This window comes from Telmatherina bonti (genome assembly GCF_933228915.1).
Source record: "Telmatherina bonti genome assembly, chromosome: 20".
In the NCBI taxonomy this organism is placed as follows: domain Eukaryota; kingdom Metazoa; phylum Chordata; class Actinopteri; order Atheriniformes; family Telmatherinidae; genus Telmatherina; species Telmatherina bonti.
Window position 1 is genome coordinate 10,684,267 of NC_136618.1, and position 15,301 is coordinate 10,699,567.

Sequence of the window (15,301 nt, forward strand, 5' to 3'; positions counted from 1 at the left end):
CACGTTAGCCCAAGCGTCTGTCCTCCAACTCGGGCCACCTTGCCTTATGTCCACGGAAACTCAGCTGCGTCTTCTTTACCTGTCGGAGCTCGTTTTCCATCTTCCTCCACTTGCGAACCATCGATTCATTAATCTTAAATTCTCTCTCGGTTGCTCGATTTCCACGTTGCTTGGCGTAGTTGATGGCCTTCAGTTTAAACTGTGCTTCATAAGCGTGTCTTTTTGCCATTTTCAGGGTTGTTAGAAAGAGGTGTTCTGCATAACGCACATACCTGTTCTTTTATATGCGATCAACGCCCACACTTCACCCTTTAACGTTCTCATGGTGTTCTTTACTACGTCCGATTACAACAACAACAACAACAACAACAACACGCACACAAAGGGCGCACTGCACTATTCATCAACCACGTGACAAGACACACCCCACATGGACAACACAAAGCTACATTGTTACATCCACGATTAGGGAGAACTTTTATCCTGTTCTCAAGACCCCGAGAGGACAATTCTTGCAGCAGTTCTTGGCATTTGCAGAACTTTTTTTCTTGTGGGGCTCTAAGGTATATCATGTGATTTGGTTGGACATTTGAGGTGGGAAAGTTGCTGCTTCTGCTTTTTTGCTGTTGCAGGTAAAACGATTTGTTTTGATGAAACAGTTGATCAAGAATTTTTTTGAACATTTTTACGTGTCATCAAAAAACTCGGACCCAACAGCGTGCACAACCATCCTGCTGTGGACGAAGTATGAACGGACCAGACAAAAGAGAATTTTTTTCTTGTTCTTGCAACCTCGAGAGCACGAACAAAGCTTTCGCTTCTCGTGGAGGACCTAACAAGCTTAAGTGTGCACAAAATCTGCCAGAGTTCAGTAAATTTTGCTTTAAAAAGTCACATGAAGATCCTTCAATCCAGAATGCTTCTTGGTTCTCTTTATTTTTTTGCTAATCAAAATTAGAAACTACTTTTGGAGAAAAGGTTGTAATTAAATGAGTAATAAAATGTTTAGTTAGAATGGAATAAATACTGCAGGAATGACAAGCATGTTGTTATGCACATTACCCAAACATGTCGTCAGCTCTGAATGATAACACTATGAGTGGTTTTACCATATATTTTCGGGACTTTGAATCTTCTAACTATGAGAACTGCTCTTTATCTAGAGTATATTTAAGGTACAGGCTCATCATTTACCATAAAAACATCTGGTAAGTGATGAGAACTAACTAACTAACTCCCTCGTTGTTTTTAAAAGCCATTTAAAAACACATTTTTATTTTTTGGCATTTTAGCAAGACTAAGTTGTCGTCTGTGTCCTTGTATTTTATTTTTAACTGTTCTTTTTCATGTATCTCTTATTTTACCATTTTTAAAATTATTTTATTTTCTGAAGCTGTTTTGGTTCACTTGCTGTTTCTGTACAGCACTTTGGTCAGCTGTATGTTGTTTTTAAAGTGCTTTATAAATAAATATGGTATGGAATGGTATGAGAAATGGATTTTAAATCCCGTTGTATGTAAACATTTATTGCGGCTCGATGAGCAGATGCAGCGGTGGGGTTAAGAAGCTCCCTTTTGGAAACTGGTTGTACTTGAAAATAACGTGTGACAGCAAGAAACTAAGAGTCATGAAGCACAAAGAAAGAAGGAACGACGGAGCGTGGATTCAATTTGCGATCCAGGTTCCACCTGTAAGACATCTGTCACACAAACGGATCGTTTGGATTGGTGTGAGCCCATCTATCTTCGATGGCTTGTCTGCAGCCGGTAAATTTATATTCCTGCAGGTCCCATCCTCCATCAGGTACAGTGTGTCTGGGCCAAGGCTGTCAGCCAGCGCGCTTGTATCTTATTTTAAAACTAGACACAGTGAAAACCTCAGTTGTGTCGGTAACCTCAGATCTGCTTATCGTGGATCCCAGCTGCTGATACTGGACTGAAAACATCAACCTCCTCGTTACCACTGGTGAACCAGTACACACATCAACAAAGAGGTTTATTAGAGGATTATTCTCTAATAAGGGTGAAAACATTGAAACACAAGAGGCTCAAGGCTGCAAATTTGCTGTTTTTTATTTATTTTTGAACTTTTCTCCCCCGTGTTTCTGATGTTTAGTCTTGTGGTTGGTTAAATTAGCCAGAATAATAACAATAATGGAGATAATGTGGAGCTTCTTTATAGTGTGTGAAACGCACCTGCAGCCATGTACTTATACCTACCTTCTCTCTCTTTCACACACACACACACACACACACACACACAGGCATTTAGCCTTTGACTCCATCTCATCGCACCCCTTGCTAATAATCGGATTAGGCCGCTGTGTTTTGGGTGGGTCGGCGGCATCTCTATTAACGCTGATTTGGCGTGACCTATCCACTCCAGAGGCCACAGCACTGGCTTTGTAATCTGCGGTGGCTGACCGCCTCCTTCCCCTCCCCCTCCTCCTCCTCCCCCTCCTCCCCCTTCCTGGCCACTTATCATCACACTGGGATTAATAGAAACATCTTTAGTAATTACAGAAATGCTGCTGTCGTTGCACCGGGCGCCGTCAATTGTTTTAATGTGTGCCAAACCATTAATTCGCCGGCAGAGGCCTCGGTGGTGCCCTACAGTAAAACACAGAAATCTGCTATTGATTTCCGCGAGGCCGTACACTCAGCGTTTTATCTCCTCGCTCCTGTCCGGTAGACCAGGGAGGTTATTGATCTTCATAAAGGCAGTATTTTGTCGCTAAGCGAGAAGTGCAGGAGACACTAATGAAAGGTTTTAACCTGTGTGTTTGGTGGTGGGCGGGGGTAGGGGAGGGTTGGGGGGGGATCACTGGACCAGCAGCCAGGGCTGCCAGCTGCTACACGCAGCAGATTTTCAGCTGGGATCGATAGGGATGCATCTTTGTCTGATTACAGAGATGAGCTGGTGAGGTTGGCAGTTTGAGTGTGAGGAACCAGTGTGTGTTTTCTGCGGGTGTTACAGCAGTAGCTCACCGATGTCGGCTTCTTATTGAGACATAAGGAGCATTTAGGTTGACCACAGAGTTTTTGGTTGGAAATTCAGTCGATGTTTTCAGGTATCAGTCAGAGAATATGTTTAGTTATTAATCCAAGAATGACGACTATTTGGGATCAGTTGGCCGACCAGAAACCAGTGTTTGTGCCAGTTCAGGTAAAGTTTAGCAGAAAATACTGCAGGTTCAGGCGGATTGGCTTTATTCTGACCAGGTCAGAGCTAAATAATTCAGATACATTGCGTGCAGTGTGCTCTGATCGCTTCAGCTCTCTGCATCAGGCCACATTTCTCTTAAAAAAACACAAAGAAACCAGTGAAAGCAGGTCCTATTATGCCATTAGAGATAGAAATAGAAACCAACTTGTCAGTTTTCTTTTAGCCATTTTGAAGCTGCATATACTTATTAACCAGATTTATACTGCTGTAAATCCAAATCCACTGTGTGTACAGAGTGAGAGAGTGTCACCAAGTGGAATCAATTCGATTCACATTTATTTAAATAGTGCATTTAAAAACAGCCTATGCTGACCAATAAAACAAAATAAACAGATAAAATTGTCACACATAGGATAAAAACAATAGAAAAAGAAAAACCTAGGATGTTTTAAAGTTAAAAACCTACTAATAAAATAGCAATAAAATAAAAGTGCAAATAAAGAATAATAAAAAGTGTTAAACAGTATAAAAGCCACGGTGTACCCAAAATGTCAGCTTAAATTAAATGAAAAAGATGTGTTTTCAGTCTGGACTGACCAACAGACTGAGAAGACCTAACAGGCAGAGGAAGACTGATCCAAAGGCTGGGTGTCGCCTCAGCGAAATGAAGCCAGAAAGCCGCACAAAGCTGCCTGTGGCTTCAATATTCCCAAGCATCACAATGTGTATTTAGTTACAAGCTGAAAGTCCACCCGCCCTTGTGGACTGGAGCTGGTGATCCCTGCTCTAATGGCAAAATATTAAAATAATCTCCATAGGTAAGGAATCCTTTAAAACAATTCCTGAAGCAACGTGTCGATCCTTTTCACCCCAAAACCAGATTATCTGTTCCTTGTTCCATTCCCCAGATTTCCTGAAAATTGAATCCAAAGATTTTCATTATTTTTTGAGTTATGTTGCTAATAAACAGACAAACAATCACCGTCGACAACATAAGTTCTGCCTTGGTGGAGACAAAACAACACCAGAAAGAAGAGTATAAAAACATGGATCGACACTTTGAAAGATCGATTGTGAGTCGATCAAACTGTTAGCTCAGCTTCTGAATCAGTGTTTTAATCCTAGTCCAAGAATTGCTGCAGCCTAAACAGTTTCTGTTTATTATCAACTTTTGTTGAACACATCTAGAAGCCGTTACGTTGGATTTTGATAGAAAATATTCCATCCTAATAATACTGTATATTGACACTAATTAAAGGTAGAAATATTAACCATCATGAGTTGGAGAAACATAACCCTTACAACCTTGTGTCAAGGCAGAGAAATAATCAATACATAACTACATTAAAAATTCCCGAATATTATATCACAAGTTTAAAAAGGGAAATGCAGCAAATGACTTAAAATGTTCTCCCCTCTCTGCCCAAATCTATACATGTCCGACGTGTCCCTCATTTCCAACAAGATCCGATAACGCAGACCACCGCCGTGCATGCCAAGTGTGTTTCTTCGACTGTCTGCATCCTCTAAGCATGCATAACTGTCTCCTCTGAGTTACTGCACATCTGTCTGTGTATTTTAGGGTGCACCAGATGCTGCAGTTAATGACGCACGTCACCTCACACCCTGAGATCATGTACTAAAAGCCAGGTGGAAATTTCCACGGCTAGCTGGTCTTCTTCCTGCAGTCACTGGGAGAAGCCTGTGAGGGGATTGTCCAGACAGGATATTAATGGGGCCCTCCAACAGTCAGAAGGCCTGACGAAGCCCCGTTCCATTGTCACCTTGTCTTGGAGGACGGGAAAAAACTTGCAAAGCTTATTAGCCAAACGGAGCTGTTCTCCCCCCACCTTCTTGCCCTTCGACTTACTCGATCTGTGCCTCACCGCTTCATTAGACGGTCTTACATCAGACTCTCCTCTCCCTGTTTTCTCACCAAATCACCACGCTCACTTCGACACAGACACATGCACACACAGGGTGACATATCCCACCTAATCAAGTAGTGGATTATCTTGTCCTGATAAATTGGAGCTTGTAGCACTTGAAAGGTCCTCTTGGAGGAGTGCCTCCTCCCACTGACAGCTAGATCGAGCCCCCAGGGAGCAAGGAGAGAGAACATTGCCTGTTAATGATTTGTGGTAAATCGGACAAATGTTTTCAGAAAGACCTCTTTCGAGCAAAGGGAGATTGATGAAGACACTCAAAACTGCAAGTGCAATTCAAACTCATACGGGCATCTGCTTCTCTACAGGTTCATAAAACAAATTATAAGCCGGAAAGAAGAAAGTTCTGAGAGGTTTTGGCATTTAAAGACAAGTTATATTCAAAAACTGGAGACTGGAAGCATTTAATACATCATTATTTCAGCCCTGTGAACGACATGATATCAGTAGTTACATAGTGTGGCAATGCAGTAGCGAGGGACAAAACACAGTAATAACGAGTTAAAACAGAGGATTGCAGAGAGAAATGTGCAACACAAAGCTAAGTGGTTTGAAATATTCATACTGGAATGAACTCAAGTGAACATGTGCTCATTACACCCACAAACATGCAAAATGCAGAAGAAATACTTAAATGATCAGTTCTGTGGAAAGACTTGTTTTATGCTGTTATTTCTACTCATTGCTGTCTCTTTTCTTCTCTCTTTTCTCTCCTGCTTTTAGGAGAATCCTTACATGTGCAATAATGAATGTGATGCCACCACTGAGGAGCTTGCACACCCTCCAGAGCTCATGTTTGACATGGAAGGCCGCAACCCCACAACCTTCTGGCAGTCCACGTCCTGGAAGAAGTACCCAAAGCCCCTTTTGGTCAACATCACGCTATCTTGGAACAAGACCATCGAGCTGACTGATGATATCATTATCACCTTTGAGTCTGGCCGACCGGAGCAGATGGTCCTGGAGAAATCGCTAGATTACGGGCGAAGCTGGCAGCCATACCAGTTCTATGCCACCGACTGCCTGGATGCCTTCACCATGGAGCCCAAGACGGTGCAGGACCTAACTCAGCACACACTGCTGGACATCATCTGCACCGAGGAGTACTCTCGAGGCTATGTGTGGAAGAACGACAAAACGGTGCGCTTTGAGATCAAGGACCGATTTGCTCTGTTTGCTGGGCCACGGCTTCACAACATGGCTTCGCTTTACGGACAGCTGGACACAACCAAGAACCTGAGAGACTTCTTTACCATTACTGATCTGAGAATCCGCTTGCTTCGGCCTGCCACAGGGGCGACAATGGTCGACGAGAGCAGCCTGTCTAGATACTTCTATGCCATTTCTGACATCAAAGTTCAGGGCAGGTAAGACATAAAGTCAATGTTAATGCTTTCCATGGTCATTAGAAACTGGTCCTGTCCCAGTGCATTTCTTTCTTGCTGACAGGGTGGGTGTTATTTTTCTTTATTAAACTGTTACTTAAAGAAAGCCCACTTTTAATTCCAACGTTTCATCAAATTAAAGACCAACATCCAAGCTCGTTTTCTAACTCTAAGATCCTTGAAAAATAAAGTTGGTGTAAAATCCATTCATGGTCACAATGATCTCAGGAATAAAGGCAGCTGGACTTCATTGTTTTGTTTGTGAATGTTTCATCTGTCATGTAAAAGGTTTCCTTTACAGTCCAAAGTCAAGTTGCTTTTATTTTAGATTACTTGGTCATCAACTAGTCACTGATTGGAAGACTAACAGCTTGTTTGAAGAACTCTCTTTATCTGCATTAGTTACATATTCTACTCTAGTTGCCTCTGATAACGGTCTTGTCTCAGCGTTGTGCCCGTTATATTGCAGAGCCACAGTCATAGCACTTCATAACAAAGATTGGAACTGGAGCCGTTTGGATTAAGGGAACGGTTTTCGGCTGGTTACATATCTGTCTGATAGATATCCATTGGGGAATAATAAGCCTTCTAAACATATCTGTTAGTCATGCTGTTCCACTGGATTCAAGACTTGGTCTCCTCTTATTCTCGTCAAACGTGCTTTCAGTGGCTGATATGATCACGAAATATGACATTTATTTCTGCTGTTATGTTGCTGTGGCCCAGCGGTATTTATGCATGAAGCCTGAGGAATCCAATCAGGTTTTGAATCTTTAAGCTTGTACTGAAAACACAAAGTTTATGTCCTGTTTGTGTGGAAAGGGCAGTCATTTTTTAAGGGCAGTTGTTTTAGTTCACATAAACATGTTTTTAAAATCATGTGTTGGATGGCCAAGCCACTTGCTAAAAATCATGAAGACAGTTCAAAACCCTGATGTCATAGCGCTAACAGGGACTGCAGAGACCAGATTGCTCCTGCTTCAGCCTCTCCTCTCTGGCTTCTCTTTAGATTAAGAACACTACCTTAAATTCCTGTATGTTATGTGAAAAGCATAGTTGTTAGATCTTGTTCATGCTAAAAAAAAAAGTTATATGCTCACAGAATAGTGACAGCTTTGTCTGAATGGTACGGTACGAGCACAGCTGTGTTAAATGTTGGAGAAAGTTTCATCATCTAGTCATCCACAAATAGTGTCTAACTGCCAGGCTGAAGAGCTCAGTAACCAATGCTTTTAATCCCCAAAAGAAGAAAGGAAACATAGCTCTGCTAAATTTAGGGGTTGAGCCAAGTGGTGGGGACCTGGGGCCGGGTCCGATTTACATTTACAGTTACGCCTAGAATATTTGGACAATAACACCATTTTCATGATGTTAACTTGGAAAGAACGTGATGAAGATGTTCTTCAATCTGAAGGAGGTGTGTTGGAGTACGAACTGTCTAAGCCATGCAGGGGAGTGGGTCTTGAGGACCTGGACACTGCCATAAAGCAGTTTGGAATTGCAACCATTTTTATGCAAAGTCTTCTCATTTCAAGTACTGGAATTACTGTAAATAAAATGTTTGTTTGAAATTGGTTTTTTTTAAAAACCCTTCATGCTTAGTTGGGTTGAGATCTGAATATTGCAGCCATTGCAGAATATTCCACTACTTTGCATGCTTTTGCCCTATGCTTGGGTCATTGTTCATCCATACTGTGACAGGACATCCAATCAAACTTAACTAAATGTGAGCAGAAAGTAAATTCCTGCAACACCAGATATAATCCAGCTGTCACATCAGCAGACACAAGTAACCCAGACATAATGGCAGTCCCAAGCCTTAGCCACACTTTCTTCTTCCCATCATTCTGGTCTTAGTTTCATTTGTCCAAATAACAGAGCCGGCTTCTTCAGATGGTTTTTGGTGAAGTCTAATCTGGACTTCACATGAAGCTGATCACTGGGTTGCATCATGTGGTGAATCCTCTACATTTGTCCTCATGAAGTCTTGTCCTTATGGCAGATTTAGGTGCTGACACACCTACTTTTTGGCAAGTGGTCTTCACTTGGGTGAACATTTTTTAGGGGTATTTCATCACCCTGGAAAGGGTCACGCATACATCTACCTGTTTTATTGAATGGACATTCTGACCTTGAGATCCCTAGCTGATCAGTTCACTCTCATAATGTACCAAACTGTTCAAGGTGTCACTTCTAACACTCCCACCATCTCTCTGAAAGCTTTATTCTAAGAATGATCTGGTTTATATCCATTAAGAGCTCCTTTTACTGCATGTAAAATACAAATGACACACCTGAAACCAACCTGTTTTATTGTTGATGGGTTCATGAAGCCCATGAAATAGTTTGAGTTAATGGTCCAATTACGTTTGGTCCTTCAAAAAAAAAAAAAAAAAAAAAAAAGGTGCTGCATTTAATAGATACATTGTTTAATTTTCTTATCTGCCTAATCCATTAAGGGTTGCGGGAAAGCTGGAGCCTATCCCAGCAATCATAAGGCCAGAGACAGGTTGCACCCTGGAGAGGTTACAAGTCCTTCACAGAGCCAACACAGAGACAAACATCCATTCACACTCACACTTGCTTCATTTTAAAAAGTTGTATTTCCTATATATGTTTTGGTACATGCAAAACATGTCAGTGTCCATATATATATGTATATATATATATATATATATATATATATATATATATATATATATATATATATATATATATATATATAGATATATGTGTATATATTTATATATATATATGTGTATATATATATATATATATATATATATATATATATATATATATATATATATATATATATATATATATATATATATGAAAGTGACTGTATTTGTTAGCCATGTGATGGACTTAATGGTAGATGACCAGTTACTAAAAGCAGACAACTATTGAAGACCATCAAAATAGATAAACTCTGAATAGATGTTTTTAGAGTTTCTCATTAAAAGATGGTTTATTAGACTCAGATTTTCTGAGATTTATTGCAACTTTGGTACAGCTGTCCATTTGTGAGAAAAATCGGTTCACCGTTAACCATTCTTTCCAATTAGGCAGCAGATCCATAATGCTGTGCAGAGTTCACGAGTTGTCAGCATGTCTTAATTAACCAAGTTGCTTACGGCTTGCTGAAGCACTCTATTTCAGACTGCAAATTCGCTCAGCTGTCTGTCGGCCTGTGGCAGACATCAGACGTAGCATTTCCACCATCAGGTCACCACACGCTGTAATTAGTGTTTGATTTACAGAATCCACAGAGGGTCATATAACATGAAAACAAGACGCCGTAATGCTGTTAGCGGAAAGACTGACAGAAGCTTCCTCTGCTTCCAGACGCTACTACAAGAGTCACTGGGGCATAGACTTAAGTGCATCCACTTTACACAGTGTGTTTTTTTTCTGTTTAGTTGATGTAAATGTGGTTGTGGGGTTGAAGGGATGAAGATTTAATTACTCTTGTTTTACTGTGCACACACAAGACACTGGCTGCACAGAAGCCCAGAGTGGTGGAACGTCAGAGTAACCTGAGGAAACAAGTAGAAGTGTTGAAATCGGGGTGCCAGACTGCGGTTGTGTCGCAACGTTCCTCAGACAAACTTGAAAAGATAACAAATAGAAGCACCTTGTGTAGTCATTCCGAATGGCAGTCACTCCAGCCACGTGGTTGCTTGGCAAACTAAATCATGTTGTCGCTCGCATCCTGCACTGCTCAATACAAGTGTTTCATTGAAATAATGCATCTTTTGCTGCTGTGACATTATTTACGTTAATATCGTTGAAAGCCTTTAAGCTATTTAATGAATCTCTAATTTGTTGATTTCCTTAATATGCCATTAAATCGAGCAGAACCACAAGACACATCTCTTTGAATGCACAGTAAATGGGCAGGTACCCTTGAGCACAAGAGGCTATGATAATGAATGCCTCGCTCAGAAATTGAATTTTTGACTTTTCTTGTGATTGAGAAGGTCGTTCAGCAAAAAATAACTGGAGGGAATTTACTAACACAAAAGAGTTGGACGGGGCATCCATTCAACACACGCTGAAATGAAGAGGGCTGTCATAAGTGCAGATTATTTATTCTATCTGACTAATCATGACCGAACTCATGCATCCCTGTGGGGCTGTAGACTTGAGCAATGGCTTTGCAGCGCCATCGGACCGCGGTCGTTTACCAGCCTGCTGCTTTTCGAGTGAGGCTCGCCTGAGAAATGTTTCCCACTGTTTACCAAAGGTAATGCACAGTTCACCAATAATGAGATACATTCTGCACAGAGAGCCTTCGCTCTCTTTTTCTTCCTCTCCCCCCATGGAGAATCACTGCTCAGCCCCTTTCTCCATGCATCTCGTACGAGACGTAAGCTCCTTAACCCCGGAATACAGTTGTGTGAGACTCTCTGAGAGATTTTGCAGGGCCGGCGATGTTGAATCTGGCAGATTCCACTGTGCTGGACTCAACTGGCATCCGCCCGGATCAGGGCTGAGAGTATGCATCGGGGGGGGGGTACAGTAGGAGAGCTTGCTGATTTTCTGCCCTTGCCACAACAGCTTGAGAAACAAAGAAAGTAACCTAGACTTTAAGTAAAGTAGGTCAGGCTACATTTTTTGCAGAAGTAGTGCTTTTTGCATTGTAACTTGCAGCTTAAGTTGTTGTGGGGAAGCCAGAAGTGTCATGCATGACTATTCTATTATGGTTGATTACAAAGGAGGACCAGACCGGAGGCACATGGGGGGAAAAATCAATGCAGAGAACTTAAAATTAAACCAGGCATGAAGCAGTGAGATGGATGTGAACAATGCATAATAGCTGGCGATTTAAGTGAATTTGACACCCTCACTGTTTCATTGTATCAGCAGTGCTAAATGGCTGGATTCAGAGAGAAAGCTTCGAGGTTTGGGGAGGGTTGGTTTCTAATTATCTACTGTATGACTTTGGAATAATTGTTCGGGCTTTCTTTTAATGTTTTACAGTAACTACAGCCGGCAGTTTCCCCCAACTGTCTCTCCCGCCTCACTCGATCCCCACCTTTTCCCTCCTCCTGCCTGTGATCAATATAGTGTAATTAAAGCTGGAGGAGATTCAGGCTACTAAAGGATCTTTCTGGCTGTTGGTTCCCCGTTCCCCCCTCCCACCTCATGGGCTCGCTCCATTTCTCCTTTTCTCTGAAGGGGTTTGGGTCTCAGACTTGATATATGTGGAAGAAAGACGTCCCATGTTATTCCTGTACTACCATTGGGGAGATAAACAACGACCACACATCCCCATTAAACCCTGTTAAAAATTAAATAAATCTGAAACACTAAAGACAGAATTTTCTTATTTTATTCATTGTTGTACTTTTTAAGTGTCAAAATCTATCTGAAAAATCCTTCTGAACCAAAATTAGCTTCCAATCTGGCAAGATATTTCGACTTATTCTGCAAGCTGCAGACCTGTTCAAGCAGTCAGTGTGTGGAGTGTAATCTAAGCCTCACACTGTGAATTATATTTCCAGCCTCTCTTCTGTTTGCATAAACAAAACCTCAAATAGTCAAAGTTATTTTACCTATTTACTCTTGCACCTGTGGGAGTCGGGATTCAATTTCCAAAGCATATATGTGCCGAGGTGCACTATCGGAGTGGTTCAGAAGCAACTTTGAGTTGGGTTTGATTGATGGAGGGGAGCTATTGTAATTCACTCAGGAGGGGCGGACTGGTTATAAGATGCAACAATAATGTTCCTTCCTTTGTTTTGAAACTTTTGTGTTGATCACCAACAATGTGAAGAACTTGTTTAATTTTCCAGATTGAAAATTTTTGGAAAACCTAAAGAGGATAAAGAAGTTACTGCAAATCATTAAAAGAAACTCTTCATAGAAAGCTAAGTTTGTATCCACTAAGCACATCTTAAGCAATCTTAAATTATGCAATGGTCAATGGCATACTGAAAACTTATTCCTTATAATGTCAGCAAATGAATCACATTCCTAATATTACAGATTAATGTTTCCCTCTGGGAACTACTAAAAATTGGATTTAATGTCATTAAAAGAACATATTTAATACATACTGTGATGGACTGGTGAACTGTCCAGGGTGTACCCCGCCTTTCACCCAAAGACTGTTGGGATAGGCTCCAGCTTCCCCGCAACCCTTCATTGGACTAAGCCGTTAGGATAATAAATGAATGATTGAATAATGAACTATTTAATTCATAACAAATCTAACAAACTGATCCAGACAACTTGCATGGGTTGACTGTTAAGGGTTGGTAAATAATTGGTGAAGGAATAAGATGGGCTAATTAGCATTTTAAAAAAAAAATCCCAGTTCCCAAATGCAATAAAAAGATCAACTATGCAACAATGCCTTATTTAGAGGATTTTTTTTCAATGCTAAAAAATATGGTGCAAAAAGGGTTGTGCAAACTTTTACTTAAATGAAGCCATGTCCTCATGGAGGTTATGTTTAGGTATCCACACCTTGTGATTTTCTTTAGTCAATATGGAACCGTCATTCGGGAGCCAAAAACATGACCTTTGAAACCAGTTCCAAAAGTGACTAAACCTGAAAATGCCAACATTTCCTACCCAATTGATGGAATCTTCTCCCTTAATCTGCATGTAGAAGCCTTTCAAACACAATTGAAATTTACAGTACTGTGCCTCTTGGGGTCTTGTTCACGAGTGAGGGAGGAATGGAGCGAGAGATCGACAGACGGATCATGCGGCGTCTGCAGGAATGTGGACTCTGTGCCGATCTGTCGTGGTGAAGAAGGAGCGGAGCCAAAAGGCAAAGCTCTAGATTTACCAGTCGATCTATATTCCTACCCTCACCTATAGTCATGAGCTGTGGGTCGTAACCAAAAGAAGGAGATCTCGTATACAGGCGGCTGAAAAAAGTTTCCTCCGCAGGGTGGCCGGGCTTTCCCTTAGAGATAGGGTGAAGAGCTTGGTTATCCGGGAGGGGCTCAGAGTAGAGCCGCTGCTTCTCCACATCGAGAGGAGCCAGTTAAGGCATCTGGTCAGGATGCCTCCCGGACACCTCCCTGGTGAAGTATTGCTGGCATGTTCCTCCGAGAGGAGACCCAGGACACGCTGGAGGGGTTATATCTCTCGGCTGGCCTGGGAACACCTTGGGATCCTCCCCCCTGCAGAGTTGGCAAATGTGGCTGGGGAGAGGGAAGTCTGGGCTTCCCTGCTTAGGCTGCTGCCCCCGCAACCCCACCCCGGATAATCGGCAGAAGATGGATGGATGGATCTCCATCTACTGTTAGCCTTATTAGAAAATGTTTAACTGTTTATTACTACAGTTTAGCCAACACTAGCCAACATTATTTGCATAATTTGATTTTGGGTTTTTGGAAATACTTGAGGAGATTTCCGATAGACTAGCTTAGCTAACTGCTGTTCAGAAAACAACCATTGCCATCTAAAACAACTCTAAACCACTTAGTCCAATTATAGGTCACATGGGAACTGGAGCCTATCCCAGCAATATTTGGGTAAGAGGCAGGGTACAGATGATGCCCAAAGAATATTCTTCCGTTGTTCCTTGATTGAGTAATTATTAGCTTCTCTCAGCTATTTCTTTTCCAAACTGAGAACACTGTGAATATTTTATATTGATAGTAAGACTAACAGCTCATAATTAATTAACAAAACGTAACCTAAAAAATCCCAAAATACATCTTTGAGTTGTAATATTAATTCAGTTACAAACAAGCAGATGCAGAATGCAGTCGTTATCTTCTTGTAGCATGACTCATCAAAATTTCCTGCTTAACTGTTTGAGGCAAAATTGAAGTGGGTTTGTGCAAACCACTTTTTATATCAAATTTTTATCTTAAAAGTAATCGGAAATTAGCATAAATTAAAAAAAAAAATGTTCAAGTAAATTGTCTTTAATGTTTTTGGATGTCCATTTGAAGGTAACCAGCTTTATTAAAATAAATGTATTTTAATGTAATGCACTACATTTTACACTAATCAAGAAAACAAATGGACTTGTCTAATGTGTTTGGATCTCATAATGATAATATTTTTTACTCATTTAAATGATAATTTGTTTTGATATGTTGATTTATATTTACAATCAGGCTATGCATATTCTCACTGCCCATCGATTTCAAACAAATGTTTGCTCTTAAACCTTAATGCACCTGATTTAAAATACTTTTTTCTTTTGACATTATAAATAACAGCAAGAATGCTGTGACCTTGGACTGATATGTGTACCGCAGTGTTATATATCAAACTTCAAATCAAACTTTATTTGTATAGCACTTTTCGTGCTTAAAAACAATACAAAGTGCTTTACATTATAAAACAATTTACATCAAAATAGATAAAACACTAACACACATACACATCCCCTTTCACCCACCCACAACCACCCTCACCCATGCCCTATTTGCCCTGTAACAGTTAAAAGAAGATGAATGAATGGCCAGGTGCATTTGCACCAGATGTGCACCAGATAAGGAAACGGTATTCTCAGGGAGCCTCTACACAAAGGGCTACCCCCAACCAAGACCACCCAGGCCATCACCATGGGGGCCACCCGGGTCCGGGCAGACAGGACCCACGCCACAACCGTAAAGCTGCAGCGCTGGATCCCGACCCACCAGACAACACAGCAACACCCATGTAGTCAGAGCAGGGGCAGCCCTCGGCGAAGAGGACCCCGATGAGGAGAGAGCTGGAGTGATAGCTAAACAAAAATAAAATCCATTAAAATAAAATAATAAAATCTATACTATGTAAATCAATATATAAAATATATAAATAAATAAATAAAATTAACTAAAA

General features: G+C 41.0%; 1 protein-coding gene across 1 annotated transcript in view; it reads left to right on the top strand.

The window, feature by feature from the left end:
- ntng1a (netrin g1a) overlaps positions 1-15,301 on the top strand; it is a gene marked incomplete at both ends in the record, with an annotated part of 138,351 nt that overhangs the window by 54,804 nt on the left and 68,246 nt on the right. The window contains one exon of the mRNA XM_079260227.1: positions 5,835-6,478. Coding sequence (XP_079116353.1) covers positions 5,835-6,478 — 644 coding nt within the window. The remainder of the gene's footprint in view (positions 1-5,834; positions 6,479-15,301) is intronic.